This window comes from Corella eumyota, chromosome 2, assembly GCF_963082875.1.
Source record: "Corella eumyota chromosome 2, kaCorEumy4.1, whole genome shotgun sequence".
NCBI lineage: Eukaryota > Metazoa > Chordata > Ascidiacea > Phlebobranchia > Corellidae > Corella > Corella eumyota.
Window position 1 is genome coordinate 21,640,854 of NC_137491.1, and position 18,492 is coordinate 21,659,345.

General features: G+C 30.6%; 4 protein-coding genes across 6 annotated transcripts in view; all 4 read left to right on the top strand.

The window, feature by feature from the left end:
• LOC145743690 (titin-like) overlaps positions 1-960 on the top strand; it is a 69,392-nt gene extending 68,432 nt beyond the window's left edge. For both annotated transcript variants that reach the window (XM_082561723.1, XM_082561724.1), the window contains one exon: positions 300-960. In XM_082561723.1, coding sequence (XP_082417849.1) covers positions 300-414 — 115 coding nt within the window. In that variant the 3' untranslated portion in view covers positions 415-960. The remainder of the gene's footprint in view (positions 1-299) is intronic.
• A 250-nt stretch (positions 961-1,210) lies between these two features.
• Positions 1,211-7,315, top strand: LOC145743674 (activin receptor type-1-like). The gene is made up of 15 exons (XM_082561707.1): positions 1,211-1,361; positions 1,533-1,621; positions 2,004-2,143; positions 2,279-2,409; positions 2,500-2,630; positions 2,739-2,816; positions 3,379-3,475; positions 3,836-4,026; positions 4,519-4,665; positions 4,892-4,976; positions 5,166-5,257; positions 5,569-5,677; positions 5,844-5,974; positions 6,206-6,313; positions 6,706-7,315. Exons 1-15 carry the CDS (start codon positions 1,304-1,306, stop codon positions 6,811-6,813), a joined length of 1,695 nt encoding a protein of 564 aa, XP_082417833.1. The 5' UTR covers positions 1,211-1,303; the 3' UTR covers positions 6,814-7,315.
• Positions 7,316-7,823: 508 nt separating this feature from the next.
• LOC145743281 (uncharacterized) lies at positions 7,824-14,603 on the top strand. The gene is made up of 11 exons (XM_082561205.1): positions 7,824-7,929; positions 10,082-10,151; positions 10,296-10,526; positions 10,613-11,052; positions 11,666-11,684; positions 11,781-11,875; positions 12,587-12,767; positions 13,225-13,392; positions 13,665-13,826; positions 14,086-14,242; positions 14,310-14,603. Exons 1-11 carry the CDS (start codon positions 7,891-7,893, stop codon positions 14,425-14,427), a joined length of 1,680 nt encoding a protein of 559 aa, XP_082417331.1. The 5' UTR covers positions 7,824-7,890; the 3' UTR covers positions 14,428-14,603.
• Positions 14,604-14,916: 313 nt separating this feature from the next.
• Positions 14,917-16,860, top strand: LOC145743396 (uncharacterized). 2 transcript variants are annotated; one of them, XM_082561346.1, is made up of 3 exons: positions 14,917-15,796; positions 16,082-16,205; positions 16,273-16,860. In XM_082561346.1, coding segments are annotated over exons 1-3 (231 nt in total). In that variant the 5' UTR covers positions 14,917-15,795; the 3' UTR covers positions 16,379-16,860. The 2 variants fall into 2 exon arrangements, with proteins under 2 accessions (XP_082417472.1, XP_082417471.1); XM_082561345.1 differs by having other exon boundaries at positions 16,104-16,205.
• The last annotated feature ends 1,632 nt before the right edge of the window (positions 16,861-18,492 follow it).

Consider the following 18,492-nt stretch of genomic DNA (forward strand, 5'->3'; position numbering starts at 1 on the left):
TGGTTAGAACACTTGGCTTTGCAACATCAGATCTTGGTTTGATCCCCACTGCTTTTATGCTGTAACGCTGTTAAGTAAGGCGCTATAAACGGTATAAACTCCTACTGAGCCAGCACCTAATCAGCAACATGATTATCAGGCAATTATAATCTATAATATCCCAAACTGCCACAGACAACTCGAGACTGGGTCGGGGTAACTCATGTTACTCTATGTTTACGTCTCGAGGTCGGCCTTGCACATCGAGGATAAATAAAAAAAAAACTAAATTAATTTTTCAATTTTATTTTAAATCTTAGATCCATTTCTCGATTACCATTTCGTGAATATGACGTTACAGTCTCCACTTATGATGCAAAAACGCGCAAAGAATCGATTCAAAGTCCGAAGCTAAGAGTCGTTCTTCGAAGATAATGCAATATGACGTCACAAGTAAAATGACGTCAGTCTTTATGACGTCATGATAGAAAGAAGGTCATTGTAATATTTATTTATATTTTAGTTTTGTTGAATTTGTATATTTTTGCACTTTTTTTACCGTTCCAATTAAATATTTGTGCTCTCTAGTAAATTTTAATTTCTTAAAAAAATGTTTTGTAAACTTTAGTGCTGTACATTCTTATTAATAAATATTTCCTAATTTATAACATGTTTAGTATATTCTGGTTTAATGTAAATCTGGTAAAGCCATGTCTCTAGTTAGCGTCTACAAAATGGACGATTATTGACTTAATGTCCACTACTGGCATACTTAGAAAACTGGGTAATTTTTTTTATTCAAGGGCTTTTTTAAATCTGTTAATATTAAAACAAAATCATGATCGTTGTTTTAGTTGAATTGTACTCCCTACTTCTAAAAAAGTTTATTTTTTCAGAACATGTAAAAGGCGTTGTGGTTATGAGAACATGTTTCTGTTTGTGTTAGTTACTCGTTTCTTACTTAAGCGGTAAATTAAAACAAACTTTTGTAAATTGGTAGTATGTGTAAGATAGAAAATGTGTTGTAAAAATAAAAATGCAACCTATAATTATTTAGCTAATCTGAGTTATTTAAAGTTGGTATGTTAAAAGACAGTGTTAAAAAATAATACTTGCTAACAAATATTACAAGACTTTTTTTAATCGAGGATAAATCGAAATAAAAAATAAAATGTTTAAGAAAGAATGTCCCGGTTGGAGACCGAACTATTTTAGGGCTCCCAGAAAAAAAGTTTTGACTGAATAAAAAAAACGTTTTTTGTTTTAAGATTTCAGTTAACGTTCTGACATTAGTTGATTTTATTCAGAATGTATTAACTTAAGCATGGCTAGAGGAATTGTTTTAGTTTTTTGGTGGCTGCAAATTCTTTATCTAAAACAAGGTAATAATAATTAAGGTTTTGTAAATAATTTATGTTTGTTTAAAACTTATTCATCGGAGTAATTTGTGAAATTATAACATAAAAAATATTAGTTAGAATTTTGGTCGAATGTTTAAAAAAGCATTTTAATAGTTATAAAAATATTTAGAAAAATATTAATTTTATTTTTAGTTTTAAGTCAAAATCTGACAAATTCGTCGGATGTTTCATTGGATTTAGTTTCAACAACGTCTTCAGTTGATTTTGAGCTCACTGCTTCGGTAAGTTGGAGCATTGAGTAAAATTTAAATTAGTTTGAAACTAAATAATGAAATTTAAACTTGCAAACAAACTTGGCTTTAATATAATTCAGGGTTTGGTCAACAAGACTTTTCTGCCGTACATCCTTTAAATAAAGCGTTATAAAATATATAAACTCCTGCTAAGCCAACATTTAATCAGCAGCTTAATTATTGAACCATTATAATCTATATTATTCCAAACTACCAAAGTTAACTCGAGACTTGGTCGGGGTAACTAATGTTACTCTATGTTTAGGTCGTGAAGTCGACCTTCCCATATTAAGGATAAATTAATTCAAAATTGGTACTAAAAATTTTACATCCAAGTAAAAACTTTCAACCAGACTAAATTACTTTACAGGCCAACGCAGACAGTGTCGAGGTATTCCAGTGTGCATGTGAGCATCCCCCTTACCACCCTCAATTTAAATCTCAATGTTCACACGGAACTTGTAACACGACTGTGGCTTGCTATTCCTTTAGTAATGAACAGAATATTTTGTAAGTTGATTAAATACTTATGTGCACTTTGTTGTAATTATTTTTAATTATTATATATATATATATATATACAATTTTTTTAATGATTTAATTGTTTAATAATTTCTTAAATTAAAATTTTTTTTTTTTTGTTAGAATAAAAGGTTGCAACATCGACAAAGATTCATCCCGGTTGCTATGCACGGTTAACTCCCAGGTTGCTATGGCTTGTTGCTATGACAACATGTGTAACCAGTTTCTGCAAGCAACGTTGCCTCCAATTAAAGGTTGGTTGAATATCTGAAAAATCATTTCCAAAATGATTTTGGGCCTAAATTTTACTGAATGTGAGTTCACTAAATTAAGAAACTTTTCAGATTCTCCACAAAATCCTCAGAATGAAAACTACAAACTCGTGATTATTTTAGTTTTTGTGTTTATTGGTTTTTCTATTGTAGCAGGAATTATCATTTACTTTAGAAGAAGACTTCACAAGAAAAGAATGAAGGTTCAAGTTTAAGACATAACTTCATGTTTTGTGATTTGTTTTTAATTTCATGGAATGACTGTTTAAAATTTGTCAATAATTTGTGGATCTTACTGAAATAAATTTTAGGAATTTGAGGGGGGGAGAGATGCTGGCAGAATTGAGGGTGGATTGAGGACAACCCAAGTTGGGGATAGTACTTTAGCGGTAGGTACTTTTATTTAAGCAGTAGGCACTTTTATCTAGGTTGTTTATAGGCCTAGTTGTTTTTGAGAACTATTCAATGTTTCAACATTAAAGTCTGTTTTGTTTCAAATTTTTATTAAATTGTTTTCTGAAATAATGTTTTATGTCAAAATTTTTTTAATTTAAACTGACAAGTCTGCTGTTTTTTAATTTTTATGTGGGCTCCATTCTAATTAAGTTTTGTTGAATATGTTTTTTGGTAAAAAAAGAATTTTATTTTTTAATCGTGTTTTATGTCAAAATTTTTTTAATTTAAACTGACGAGGTCTGCTGTTTTTCAGTTTTCATGTTTTTGTGGGCTCCACTCTAATTAAGTCTTATTGAAAAATTTTTTTGGTAAAAAAAGAATTTTATTTCTCAATCGTGTTTTATGTAAAGCAAATTTAAATTGACAACAAATTGGTTTTTATTTAAACACTGAACTTTGTAAATTTTTAATTTATTGTTTGTGATTTCTCAAATTTTAATATTTCAAAACCTGTTTACAATTTCCCACTAATTTTTATTTTATCTTTAATGTTAGGATTGGATGGTTTCTGCCACATCAGGAAGTGGTTCTGGTCTCCCTGTCTTAACTCAAGCAACGATGGCTCGACAGATTAACCTGATCAACTGTATCGGTGAGCCCTTAATGTAAAACTTTATTAACCCATGCAACATTTGTCCCAGTTTTGTAATAACATGATCATTTATTGTAAGACAAGATTAATTCTATTTTTAGTCAACACAAAAAGCACTAAAATCAAATGTTTTAAACCAGTGTACAATGTAAGAAGTTACAAGCGATATTTAACGAGGATTTTTTAACACAGGGATGGGCCTTAGTAATTATATGAGTTAAATAAAAAACTTAATCAAGACTGTTGGCAAGCAGAATTACAAAAGTTTTGTTTACATATTGGCCACCACTACAACTGGTGAACAATTTAAACAAATATTTAAATTCTTTGATTATTTCAACTTTATTTAACTCCCCCCAGGTAAAGGGAAATATGGTGAAGTATGGAAAGGGTCGTTTCAAGGAGAGATGGTGGCGGTGAAGATCTTTGCATCCAGGGATCAGGACTCATGGTTGAGGGAGACGGATATTTACAACACCGTCCTCCTCCGACATCCGAATATCCTCGGATTCATCGCTTCCGATATGACCTGCATTAAATCTGAACCTCAGGTTGGTGAAGTTATTATCATAGAAGGTTTAAGTGTTTTAAACATAAAGTAGATTACATTGACATATAGTTGTTTGTCATAGGGTATCAAGGTGTAGTGTTGTAAGGATAGCTTATAGTTGTTTGTCATAGGGTAGCAAGGTGTAGTGTTGTAAGGATAGCTTATAGTTGTTTGTCATAGGGTAGCAAGGTGTAGTGTTGTAAGCATAGATTATAGTTGTTAGATTTAAAATGGTAAAGCTTTAGTTTAATCTTATCATTACTGTCATGCTTTTGCATTAAGATTGTCGGCAAATTTGGTGGTTTTGTCTGTTTTTTTCTGCTTGGTTAAAGGTCTTGTTAAAAGCAATAATATAACAGGAATTAGTCAACATGTTAGCAGTGGGATTTAACTTAAGTTTAAATTTTTATAACTTTATAGTAGGACGAGTGAAAGAGGGGACAAAAAGTTTGTAAACTTTAAATTTTATGTCCAAGTTGAACTTTGTTTTTAGTTGTGGTTGGTTTGTTACTACCATCCTCATGGTAGTTTGTACGAGTTTCTGCAGAGCAGGGTTGTTGATGACAAATTGATGTTACAACTGTGCCTCACTGCTGCACATGGGTTATCACACCTGCACAGAATCATCGTCGGCGTTTGCGTAAGTTTAAAATTATTCTTCCTTTTAATTATCTAAATTTACCTAATTGTTTTTAAAATATAATTAATATTTAAGTTTTTATATGCTGTAAAAACTTATTTTTTTGGGTGAACTTTTTAAACTTTATAACCTCCAGAATGTCTACAAACTTGAAAGTTTGACAGACAATAAGTCTGAAATAAAATATTAAATATTTCCTAAATAAAAGTTTAATAATTTCCTGCAGGGGAAACCTGCAATCGCTCATCGAGATATTAAAAGCAAAAACATTTTGGTGAAGGAGGATTTAACTTGCTGTATTGCCGACTTGGGTGGGTTGAACATTGATATTTAAACTTGTTATGATGTCATAACCACCCTTCTGTTACCATTTTGTTAAACATATCTTAAATAAGAAACCCAACAAAATATTTTTTTACTAAAGTAAAACTGTGTTTAAAATTTTTTGTCAATAATTTACAACATACCCATTGTTTAGTAACAACATTGTTTGTTTACAGGGCTTGCAGTAACCCAGAAAGTTGAAGACGGAAGCATTTTGATTCCCAAGAACAACAACAGGGTTGGAACCAAAAGATATATGGCCCCTGAGGTAAGGGGTTTGATTCCTGGTGTAGTACTTTTATGTTGTTTAACTTTACAGCTTTTAAGGTTAGACTTTTTAAAGGGAAAAATTGCCTAATTTTTAAGGATTAACTTTTCTTAGTTAGGTTTGTTAATTTTATTGCCAAATTCATTAACTAATTAGACTTTCAATTTGACATTAAACTATATATTTTAGGTTGAATTTATTTAATGTTCGGTTTAGTTATAATATTTTATAATTATTAAATCTTAATTAGTTCTACATATTTTGTCATAATTAGCATTTATTGATCTAAAATTTTACATTTTTGCCCAAAGGTTTTGGATGAAAGTCTGAATACGAACAGTTTTGAATGTTTTAAACAAGCGGACGTTTACGCTTTTGGACTCGTTCTTTGGGAGGTTGCAAGAAGATGTGTTTCAGGAGGTCACACTTTTAATGTTTTACTTAAATTGTCTTCGATTTAAAGTTGATTTTTTGCTGATAATTAAACTTTTTTTTTAATTGTTTGCTTATGAAGCTTTAATTTAAAGTTCTTATGCTTGGGTCTAGTAGAACTATTAACTTGAGCTAATATTAATTGTTGTTGCAGGCTTAGTTGATGAATATCGTCCTCCATTCTTCGATGCAGTGAACAGCGACCCAAGTTTCGAAGATATGAAGAAAGTGGTTTGCAGCGACCAATATCGACCAATCATACCCAACAGATGGACCTCTGATCCGGTGGGTCCTGGGTTCGAATCCCAGTGTTGGAAGTGTTTATTAAACCAGTTTTAGAGAAATAATTAACTTTAGAAATTATATATTTTAAGTGCTTTGCTGAAGTAAAGTTATTTTAAATTTTTAACCCCCAAAAATTGTTAATTTTAATAAATTAAATTACCCAAAAATTGGTGTAAAAATGTACAAACTAATAAGTGTAAAAACCAACCAAGTTTTATCTTGTATATTAAGAGCTTGAATGTGATGTCAAAGATCATGAAGGAGACGTGGTACAAGAATCCATCGTCGAGATTAACAATATTGAGGATAAAGAAAACTTTGGTTAAAGCGATCGAGCAGGTTAAACATAATTTGTTGTTAAAATGTTTTGTTGTAAAAAGTTAAATGTTTGTTTTCCATTGTTTTTTTATTTATTTATCCTTGATGTGGGAAGGTCGAATGCACGACCTAAACATAGAGTAACATTAGTTACTCCGACCCAGTCTCAAGTTGCCTGTGGCAGTTTGGGATATTAAAGAGACTATAATTGCCCAATAATTATGCTGCTGATTAAGTGCTGGCTCAGCAGGAGTTCATATCGTTTATAGCGCCTTACTCAAGGGCGCTACAGTATAAGAGCAGTGGGGATTAAACCCTAGACCTCATGTGTGGTGTAGCAAGTGTTCTTACCACTTCACCATGCTGCTGGTATCACACCAATTAACCAAATTTTAAAACAATTTGACCTTCAGATTTCACCTTCGACCCCAGAGGTCAAAACAAAAGGTTTCTACGATGACCTTGATCCTTTGTTGACCTCTAAAACCAAGGACATTACATATGCCAACAATCTTCTTTAATTGTTCACTCAAGTGGAACAATGTCGATAATTGTGATGTCATCGCAGTGTTGTTATGATGTCATTATTATTTCTCAGTATTTTATTATGACATCACAAGTTATCATTACCTTTACTTATTGTGTTTTTATGACGGTATCATTATTTTTATGACGTTATATTAGTATTTAACTGAAAATATTTTTTTGTTTTTGTGACAATTACTTAATTAAATATAAATTTCATAATTTTTTTTGTATCTACTTTTTTTATCAATTTTTTCTGATTTTTTATATTATGACGTCATTGTTCTTTTCTGTTACGTTTTTTTTTTTTTTTATTGTGATGTCATATTTTTACCAAAAACACAAGATTGTTATAATAAAAAGCAGCAATTGTAAATATTAAAACACTATTTTTACCAAATAATTACGAAGAAGGTGCTCTTTGTGACGTCATATATTGTCTTTGTATGCTTTACATTCATTTGTCACGTGGCTTCTAATAAACTCACAATTTTGTAAGTTATGCTTGTTTCCCCACATTGTGGGTAACCCAACCCTTCAGATCTTAGACCATCTGTTTCTTACATTAATATATCGATAGTTTTCCATTAGACGGAATATCGTGATCACTCTTTGGTCTCTGATGACATTGCTTGGTCTTGGAGTTATTGGATATGGAGTTAGATTGATGTGCTGGTTTAAAACAGAGCGAGTTACAATAGTGGGGTTCCATAAAATAAGCAAGTAAAGGGTTTGGCCATAAAAAGAAGGCTGGGTTGTCTTATATTTGGGGTAAAGGGCTGATCTTGTATTGATAAATAACACAACTGTAAAATTAATAAATGTAATTAAAATTGTTTATTTAAACTTTTTAAGGCATAATTTTGGCGTTTTATTTTAAAAATAAAAGTCGAATAAATAAATTTATTTTGAAAATGTTTTAATTATTGACAACCCTGTTGCTTAGCAACCGTTATTTTTCATTCGCGAGTCTTTATCTTTAATGGTTCCTAATAACAAGTTTAAATATTATAAAACAACAACAATTTGTTTGTAGTTTGTATGTTAAAACTGTTGTAAATAAAACAAGAATAATGGAAGATCAATCTCAGAACGAAAATGAAAATCGTTTGGTAAATTTTCTAGTTTTATAAAATTTGTTATTTTTTGTTAACTCTAAATTGTAAACAGATAAAAGGTTTGGTTTTTATTTAAAAATATTATGTACTTAAACACAAATAAACAGTCAGTGCATTTTTGGCATTTCTATTTCTTTGTGTCCCCTAATTACTTGCTATAGTTCCCAGACACTTCGGCCCCCGGACACTTCGGCCAAGACACTTCGGCCAAATTTTTTTTTCAAAACAGCGGGTTTTTTGCATTTTAATTACCGCGAGAAATTTTATTTTCGCGTAGTTATATACAGTTTTTTAGACAGTATTTGAAACAAAATAAGCAGTTAATTAATATTTTTTTTTAATAATAATGTGCAAGAACATGTTATCTTTCTTTTGGCGTGTCAATTTTTTAATTTTACGAACTAAAACCTATAAAAAACTAATTTTGAAAGCGTGCGATTTTAGGTAACGGAGGACAATGCATAATGATATCTCGTATTTTGCCAAATAGTGCCGCCTTTCCAAACAATATTTAAAGAAAATAGAGCGTTAATTTTTCATTTTTTACACGGAGGATTATGCATAAATATGTTATCTTTCTTTTCCCGTGTCAATTTTTTAATTTTACAAATTAAAACCTATAAAAAACTAATTTTGAAAGCGCACGCTTTTAGGTGACACAAGACGATGCATTATGATATCACGTATTTTGCGAAATGGTCTTTCTAAACGATATTTGAAAAAAATAGATCAATTATTAATCATTTTTTACACTGAGGAATGTGCATAAATATGTTATTAGTTATTGCCTGTGTTAATGTATATAATTTATATACTAAAACACAAAGAATAAAACGTTTAAAAAGTTGCCAGAAGATTTGTCCTGCAAAAAAACGGCGGGGAGTCGGTGATGAAATTCCCGTGTATAAAGTCAACGTAAGACCATATTTTACCGATATTCAAAATAAAATTTTGCATAAAGTACAGTATATATAAAAGTTTTTATTAGTTGTTACCTTAATGACATATGTTAGTTTTTAGAATTTTTTTTTAAAATTTTTGTTTCTTTTACCAAATTTCATTTAAAATATCGGTAAAATATGGTCTTACGCTGACTTTATCCACGGGAATTTCATCGCCGACTCCCCGCCGTTTTTTTGCAGGACAAACCTTCTGGCAACTCTTTAAACGTTTTATTCTTTGAGTTTTAGTATATAAATTTTTATACATTAACACGGGCAATAACTAATAACATATTTATGCACATTCCTCAGTGTAAAAAATGATTAATTAATGATCTATTTTCTTTAAATATCGTTTAGAAAGACGGCCACCATTTCGCAAAATACGTGATATCGTAATGTATCGTCTTGTGTCACCTAAAAGCGCGCGCTTTCAAAATTAGTTTTTTATAGATTTTAGTTTGTGAAATTAAAAATTTGACACAGGAAAAGAAAGATAACATATTTATGCATAATCCTCAGTGTAAAAAATAAAAAATAAACGCTCTATTTTCTTCAAATATTGTTTGAAAAGGCGGCACTATTTGGCAAAATACGAGATAACAATTATGCATTGTCCTCCGTCACCTAAAAGCGCGCGCTTTCAAAATTAGTTTTTTATAGGTTTTAGTTCGTAAAATTAAAAAATTGACACGGCAAAAGAAAGATAACATGTTCTTGCACATTATCATTTAAAAAAAATATATATTAATCGCTTATTTTGTTTCAAATACTGTCTAAAAAACTGTATATAACTACGCGAAAATAAAATTTCTCGCGGTAATTAAAATGCTAAATCCCCGCTGTTTTGAAAAAAAAATTTTGGCCGAAGTGTCCGGGGGCCGAAGTGTCTGGTTACCGTTATGCACAATATGGTCGGTATGGGCATAATATGCAAAATGAACCATATGCACAATATGGTTATTTTTTGTATGCACCGAAACAACAAGGTAGAATGTAAGGGTATAGCCAAAAAAATATATGTTATATTCATAGACATTTTCCAAATACCAGTAAATAAAATATAACTTTTTAATGAACAAAATAAAAATGAAATTTGAATATTTAAGAAACTGTCAACTTTGCAACTCGGAATAAGTTGTTGGGGTTTATTAGATTTAAATATAGAATGTTAAAATGTAAACAATGTTAATTTTTATTTTCAGGTAGGAGTGCCAGATTTAAACTCTCCAGAATTACTTGCTGGGTTAAAAGAGATTGTAGCTGGTGCTCAAGGTAGAATTTGTTTTAATGTTAGGTTGTGATTAAATAAAATCAAAAACATTGATTACAAAACTTTAATTTATATAAAATGTTTTTTTTAATATTTGGTGGAAAATAAAGTTTTAAACTTATATTTATGTTCTGTTACTTTGCAAGTCCAATTTAATGATCAACGACAAATTCAACAAACCCACAATGTTCAACATCATGTGGGACAAATGATAGCAAGGCAGACCAATGTACAGGAGCAAACTGATGTTGAACAACAAACTAACGTTGAACAGCTGACCGAAATACAACACCAAGATAAGACTGAGGTCCAGCATCAACACAACATTACTGGTGCAAATATACAACATCTTGGAGACAAATATGGAAATGCTGCTGGTAAAATTATTCTAAATTATTTGCTTGATATATACAACAATTGTAACGTAAATTATAAAAAAATTAGTTTACGTTTTTTCTTTTAGAAAGTGCATCCCAACCAAATCCTAAACCCCAAATAAACACCAGCCCTCAACCAAGTACCAGCCCCCAAAAAAATACCCTTACCCCAAAAAATACCAGCCCTCAAAAAAATACCAGCCCCCCAAAAAATAACAGCCCCCCAAAAAATACCAGCCCCCCAAAAAATACCAGCCCCCCAAAAAATACCAGCTCTCAAAAAAATACCAGCCCCCCAAAAAATAACAGCCCCCAAACCAATACTAGCCCACAAAAGGTTCAAGCTCTGATTCTAGCTTGGAACCACATATTAGCCGGTTCTAGCTCTGAACCACATATTAGCCACCGATCAAGTACCAGACTGCAACCAAGTACTACCCCTCAACCAGGTACTAGCTCGCAACCAATTGTGAACAGCCAACAAGACCAAGAACCAAATAAACCTGCAGCTACACCCAAGCTTGAGGTAAATTCTAGAAATAAGACGATTTTACGACTTTTGATTTGTTAAATTAAAATATCTTTTTAGTTTTTTGTTAGTGTGGTTGTTATTAGCGCCTAACTTTAAACTTAGTCAATGTTTTGTTATTTGCTATTTTTTTTTACTTCTTATGGTACTGATCGCCTTTACGACACGTAAACAATAAGACTGATTTGAGACTAACACAGAAGTTTGTACTCGATGAATTTTAATTTTGTGGGACTTGACTAGTGTCATATTGGGGAATTTTTTATTACTTTCTAAATTGCAGAATTGAATACACACTTATCCATAAAAACATAAATCAAAATTAAATACGAATTCTAATTTGTGGTTAGTTTTGATCTTTTAATACTTAATATTATTTAAAGAGATGGTTCGGTCGCAGAGTTTCTTTTTTAAATATGTTGGAATTTTTCCAACTTGCACGAGGATATCATTATTTTAAAAATTGGTCAAGTAGTTTTTGAGATATCAACATTTTTTTTCAACATTTTTTTTTTATTTTTTTTAAACATTTTTTTTTTCAACATTTAAATTCCAACATTTTTTTTTTTAATTTGTATATATTTGTTAATTATAATTTTTTATTTTATAGATAAATGAAAAGAAAATAGGTAAGTGCCAAAATTGTATTGTTGATATTTAATATGTTTGTTAATTATTAAATGTGTTTTGTTAAATTATTTTAACTCAAGAATTAATTTGTTTAGTTCCAACAAAGTTACTTATAATGGGAAGGGATTACCCCAATGAAAAAAATGTTATTTTGTTTGACTCTGTTACACAACAATGGACTCAAATGCCAGTAAGTTTTTTATAGTTTATAGAAAAGCAAAGGTGGGCAGAGTTAACTTAAATAAATGTTCTGTTGGTTGTTATTGTAACTATATTTAATGGTTAAAAAATGTTATAAAAAATGGGTTTATTTATGTTAATGTATTATTAGCAGGGAACGAAATAACGGGTCGCTATTCGCTAAAAGCGAATCGTTTTTTAAAATTAGCGAATCGTTTTTTACAAATATATTAGAAATAGCGAATCAACAAAAAAAGGTTCGGGCAGTGATAAAACTCTCGTGTATATTTTTACGATCTATTTTACACTGGTTTCACACTAATTGATTACATCATCATAATCCTGCGTAAATGTAGGTTACTATAGGGCATTTAATAACAAAAACTTTCCATGTTTTGGCAATGCGTAAATTTCGCTTCCGAGATCGTTCACTTGTTGCGCAATTTTTTTAAATGCATAACACAGCCTTAAAAGTATTAAAAATGTCTCGTTTTTCGTGCAAAATATTCTTAACAATTGTTTAACAATAAGTTACTTTTTAAAAATGCCACGCAACGCGTCAAGTGTTACAAAAAAACGAAGATTATGACTTGAACCTAATAATTACTATAAAAATGCGACCTCATTTTTAGCGAATCGTTTTTTAAACGTTAATTCGTACCCTGATTAGATACAGTTTTTTAATCTATTTAATGTTAACTTAAACAAAATATATTTGTAGAAATTAAATAAAGAAAGAGATATGGCTTCATCTGCTGTTGTCAACAAACAAGTTTTCATCATGGGAGGGTGGTATAAATCCTCTGTTGAGAGTTTAAAGTTAGATGAAGTAGATCCACAATGGAAAGTTGAAAGTCCAATGAGACAAGATCGGCGGTGTGCATCATCAGCTACTTTAAATGGTATTAACTTTAAGTTGGTTAAAACTATTTGTTTATTGTATTCAAAACTGTGTTGTTTTATAAAGATATGATATAAACTCTGGATGTTATATACATATATATAAAATTTCTTTTATGACACTAATTTAGAGCAATTTAGTTTTCGCCAGAGTTTCCAAAGCTAATTTTTAAATTTTGGTTTATTTTTGTTTTTACATTATTACATCACAAACCTAAACCTTTGTGACTTGCCCTAAAATATAAAACCTGAAACTTTAAATATCAGAAATATTTTTTTTTAATTTTTGTATAAGAATCTGTCAATTAAATAAATGATTTATGTGTTTTAAATGCTATTTTTACACAATATGCTCAAACAATGCCCCATTGTGACCTTTTAATTTTTATTGTTTTTAGTTTAAGATATTAAAAAATTTGTAAAATTAATTTAAAGAAATTAAAATTAAATTTGTTGTAGATTGTATTTACACAACTGGAGGTGAGGGCAAGAAAGGTATTTTAATGTTTAAAAAAAAGGATGAAATTTTATCAAGTGGGGAATTCTTGGATGTGAGGACAAATAAAAGAGGAAATATTCCTGACATGATTGTTCCACGTAGAGACCATGCATTGCTTGCTGCAAGAGGTTGAGTTTTAATGTTAAAACTGTTTATAATAAAATTATTTTTAATTATTGAAAGGAAATATCGTTTAATAAATTGTTTTAAAATCATTTTTCGAAAAATGTCAATGTAATTAATATATTAGATAAGTTGTGTTATTAAATTAATTAAAATTAATTAAATATCGGCTTGGTGGCAATAAAGGGTTTTAAAGTTAATAAACAATATAAATTAAATAACTGAACATTATTATTAAAACTAAACAAATTGTTTAAAAATAAATATTTATGTTCAGGTAAATTATTTGCAATCGGGGGATATAGTGAGAATGATAAAAGTTTAAGTTCATCAGAATGTTTTGATTTTGATGAACAAAAGTGGTCTCTTATTTCTCCAATGAAATATGGTGTAAGTGGTCATGCAGCTGTAGTTTTGGATGATCACATATTTGTTACTGGTCAGTATTATTAGTTAATTTTAATATTGTGCAATGTTTGTTTATTTTAATGTAATCTGTATTTAGTTAGAAACTAATTAAATCGTAATAATAAAAAAATAAAAAATCATTGTTTAGTTTAAATATGCATAATTTATTTTAAATTGATTTTAATTTGTCTTAAAAATGGTTTGTATTTTCCTAAATTATGTAAATTAAAAACTTTTATGATATATCAAATTTTTTTTTTTGCATTGGAAATTAATATAATTTAATCTAGGTGGATTGAAAGATGGCATTGATGAAGTTTCATCAGTGATCAAATACAACATTATTACTGATACATGGTCAGAAGTCGCACCATTGAACAACGTTCGACGTGGTCACTGTGCCTCAGTTGTAGATGGCAAGATTTATGTGCTGGGAGGCTGGGATACGTAAGTTAAACTAAATATTTGGTTTGTAATAATTTATTAAACTTTGGTTTAATGTTTTATTATTTAGGTGGTGTGGTTTTAATCCAGTTTATTCTATTGAAGTTTTTGATCCCACGAACAACAAGTGGACAATCATTGCTGGAACAAAAAGGAGAATATATTATGCATCAATGGTGGTTGTGTGACTTCATTATTGTTGTACAGCAGACGATTATGATGTTATAAGAACGTTTTATTTACTGTTTTACATAATTTTTATTAATTTATTTTTTTTAATTAGCGCTTGATTTTTATTATAATAAAACTTGATTATGCAATTAAATGCCAATTAGTGAGTTTAAAACGTGGATATTTATGAATATTGCGCCGAGTAATTTTGTGTTGATTGTTATGCAATAAAATCATGGATATTTTAGAGTGGAATAGGGTTTACATATTACAGTTAAACTTCGTTACTTTGAAGCTAGGTAAAACGTCGAAAAATACAACTCACACACTGGAAAGTCACAAATGTTAAAAAAACGCACCGTTGAAAAAATAATCCGTGTCGGCATTCCGCTATCCGCTTATGCACTCCGATATCCGCATATGCATTCCGCCTTTCTTAAAAAAGTGATCCGCATATTGTTGCCGGTGTTCCCTGCGAAGAATAAGAGAAGGTCACATGACTCAAAGTTTAAACTATTTGGTTGTCAGGTTCAAGTTGTTTGTTTATATACAGAAGTTCGTTAAATATTTGTATTATGTCAGTGTACGTTTGGTTAGTGCAAGTGCACGTAGTGTAACACTTTACTATTCATCTCCTTTTCTTATGTTTTTTGTATATATCTTCAATCTTTATCCTCGATGTGGGAAGGTCGGATGCGCGACCTTAACATAGAGTAACATCAGTTACACCGACCCAGATAATTACGCTGGTGATTAGATACTGTTTTTAGTGCCTAACTCAAGGGTGGGTGCTACACCATGAGATCACTGGCAGACTGGGATTGAACCCACGACCTCATGTGGCGTAGTAAGTGTTCTTACCATTACACCATGCTTCCAGTGGTTGTATAAGGTAGTGCAACACTTACCTTTACTACTTGTACACATGAGTTTGATCCTCACTGCTTCTGTACTGAAGCGTCTTAAAATAATAAAACTTATTTGTGCTGAGCCAAAAACCAATCCGCTGGTCAGCTAGTTGAATTTTTGATCGGGAGAAAAATCTCGATTCTGTTACTGCACTAAAGACTGGATTCATAATATTACAAACTACCAAAGTCAACTTAAAACTAGGTCAGAATAACGAATGCAAATTTATGTTTTAAATACCTTAAAATTAAGATTACATAATTTAAATTAAAATAATTTTGAATCAGATCTTTATCTAGAGCAAGTTAACATGGAGCAGTAACCTTGTCTGCTTGTAATATTCTTGTAATATTTAAATCAAAACTTTAAACAGAAACCTTTGTAAAAATTGTTAGGAAATGTGAAAATGTCGCAAATAATTGCGGATAACGTCGATATTAATTGTTATTACACAACCAAACATTCATGGAGAGGAAAGTAAGTTTAAATCTCGCATACAAGCACAAAATAGGGGTTGTAACTAAATATGACCAATGTATAAAGGAATAACTTATACTAAATGTTGTTAATTAAACTTTATCCTCACTTTCTAGTAAGAGGGTTGGGGTATGGATTAAACTGTTCAAATAACAGTTGTATTTTTATTGTCGTACGTTTCTACATAAGATTATGTTGGTCATATTTAGTTACAACCCTTATTTTGTGTCATATTCTTCTACAAAAGATTGTTCCAACTTTTTTGATTCTTGTATTATTATGCAGTGATCAAATACAACATTATTAGTGATACATGGTCAGAAGTTGCACCAATGAACAAGGCTCGAGGTGGTCACTGTGCCTCAGTTGTAGATGGCAAGATTTATGTTGTTGGGGGCGAGGATGAATGGTAAGTTAAACTAAATATTTAGTTTGTAATAATTTATTAAACTCCGGTTTATTGTTTTATTATTTAGGTGTTATGTTAATTCCATTGAAGTATTTGATCCCACGAACAACAAGTGGACAATCATTGCTGACACAGAAAAGGAAATAAATGGTGCAACAATGGTTGTCATGTGACGTCATAATTATTATATTCCAAGTGATTATAATGTTATAATAACGTTTTATTTACTGTTTTACATAATTTTTATTAATTTATTTTTTTTTAATTAGCGCTTAATTTTTATTATAATATAACTTGATTATGCAATTAAATGCCAATTAGTGAGTTTAAAACGTGGATATTTATGAATATCGCGCCGAGTAATTTTGTGTTGATTGTGTAGCTTATTGTGCATAAGCTAACCTTTTATTCACATTAAAAACAATTAAATTTAACTATTTCACATTTGGTGGGAATTATTTTTGTTATCGTTTCTTGATTTCATCAAAACCTTATATTAACCCCCATTTTGATATGTCTTTTAATCTTAAACTTGTTTTTAAAATCTGAGGTTTGCTTTTGACATGGGATTCGATTCTTTGTTTTTCCTTTTAATTAGTTATCTTATGCCTTTCTACAAAGCAGTTGTATTTTTGTATTTTAATTTTTTGCTTTACCGTTAATGAAATTTGAATTTGATTTTAAGAAATTGCCGTATAATATAATTATACAGTGAATTCACCTGCGTGGTTAATTTAAGAATTCCTAACCAGCAGACGAGCAATTAGCTAGTTAAGAAAAACAATTAACTGTCAGTATCTTAAAAATAAAACCTTCCGATTGGGTCGACCGAGACCGCTACAAATTGGTGACTGCCCTCTATGATTAAAGTGTGAGAATTCTAACAATCAGGACTTGTAGCACCTGACTCACGCTGTGAACATCGCAAAAATGTTGGACGCAATACTGTTGGAATTTATTGTCTTCAGTCAGCAAGCCCGTGTTGACCATACCAACAAGAAGATCTTCGTCAACGAACAATAAGTACCCTTTTTATCTTTGTATATTATAAGTATATATTTTTGGTGTTTTTATTAAGATACATTTTGGTGTTTTATTTAGTGTATAATTATATTGTATTTAACGATTATGTTATCCTCGTTATTTTCTAAACGTAATCGGTCTGATAAGAGGGTTGTATCTTTTCGTGATAATGTTGATTTTAACTTTCTGGTAATGATGTTGACTTAGGTTGTAATGGCACTAAAAATGTTAGGTGGGGCAACGCGATATCGTAGGGTAATGTATTTTAACCGGTGACCAGGTTCTTAACCAAACCATGGCATCTACCTTTACCTTATCTAACTTACACCCTACCCATGCTGTTAACTCTGTTTTTGCTAACTATTTATTCTGTTTACCCCATACACCTGGAACTTTAAGTTATTCTTTTTTCCCAGTTTTATTTTTTTTTTATTATGAACTATGCCTGATGATCAAACTCAACAACCTCGAGGCAAATTTCTGTAGCTGCGGGAAACCCACCGCACAATCGTTTTTATTTACCGAAGTTTTCGAAACGTTTATGATGATGAAGTTTATTTCTACTTAACCCAGTGAATTGTGGACATTCTCAAATAACCCTTTAATTGTATTACTTTCTACATGTTTTATATATTCGATTATCGCTCACGCAATTTTTTTCTTATTACCACGGGATCTGTAAATAGGATTTGGCTCGTAAATAAACTTAAACTTATCTACTAATTTTGCTAGAAACCTGCTGTGTCACAAACCTACAAATAAGTGTGCAAAATTTGTAAACGTTTCATTAACTGATTCCTGTTTTATTTCGTTTCATTAACTGATTCCTGTCGTATGTCGAGAAAAATAAGACCTTTTAAAAACTTGGGCAAACACTGTCAGGACTGTACACCCCATTACATTGATTTACCTTTGTCCAACATCTCGACATCAAATAATCCATCATGTTCTGATCATTCTGGATGCAAACAGATGATCAATGCTCCCAATGATGAAGAAAAACTTACCGAGAGGGGCGTGAAAAATTTAAGCACCGGAAAAGTACCGAGAATGCAACAATTAAGTGAGGAGAAAATAACTATTAAACCGGCAAAGGCCGAAGTTACATTAATAAGCGGCAAAGTACCAAGAATGCAAAAGAAAAATAAAGAAGAAATAAATAACATACCGGCATAGACCGAAGATGAATTACGAAGCACCGGCAAAGTACCGAGGATGCAAATAACAAAATATCCTAATAAAGAAATTATGTCATTGGCGAATG

Excerpts from the sequence above, each read along its gene's own strand:
- LOC145743674 (XM_082561707.1), top strand. The coding sequence starts at position 1,304 with ATGGCTAGAGGAATTGTTTTAGTTTTTTGGTGGCTGCAAATTCTTTAT. Across the intron at positions 2,410-2,499 it reads AACGTTGCCTCCAATTAAAG|ATTCTCCACAAAATCCTCAG; the intron begins GTTGGTTGAATA and ends GAAACTTTTCAG. Across the intron at positions 5,678-5,843 it reads AAGAAGATGTGTTTCAGGAG|GCTTAGTTGATGAATATCGT; the intron begins GTCACACTTTTA and ends TTGTTGTTGCAG.
- LOC145743281 (XM_082561205.1), top strand. The coding sequence starts at position 7,891 with ATGGAAGATCAATCTCAGAACGAAAATGAAAATCGTTTG. Across the intron at positions 10,152-10,295 it reads GATTGTAGCTGGTGCTCAAG|TCCAATTTAATGATCAACGA; the intron begins GTAGAATTTGTT and ends TTACTTTGCAAG. Across the intron at positions 14,243-14,309 it reads GTGCTGGGAGGCTGGGATAC|GTGGTGTGGTTTTAATCCAG; the intron begins GTAAGTTAAACT and ends TTTATTATTTAG.
- LOC145743396 (XM_082561345.1), top strand. The coding sequence starts at position 15,726 with ATGTCGCAAATAATTGCGGATAACGTCGATATTAATTGTTATTACACA. Across the intron at positions 15,797-16,103 it reads AAACATTCATGGAGAGGAAA|TGATACATGGTCAGAAGTTG; the intron begins GTAAGTTTAAAT and ends CAACATTATTAG. Across the intron at positions 16,206-16,272 it reads GTTGGGGGCGAGGATGAATG|GTGTTATGTTAATTCCATTG; the intron begins GTAAGTTAAACT and ends TTTATTATTTAG.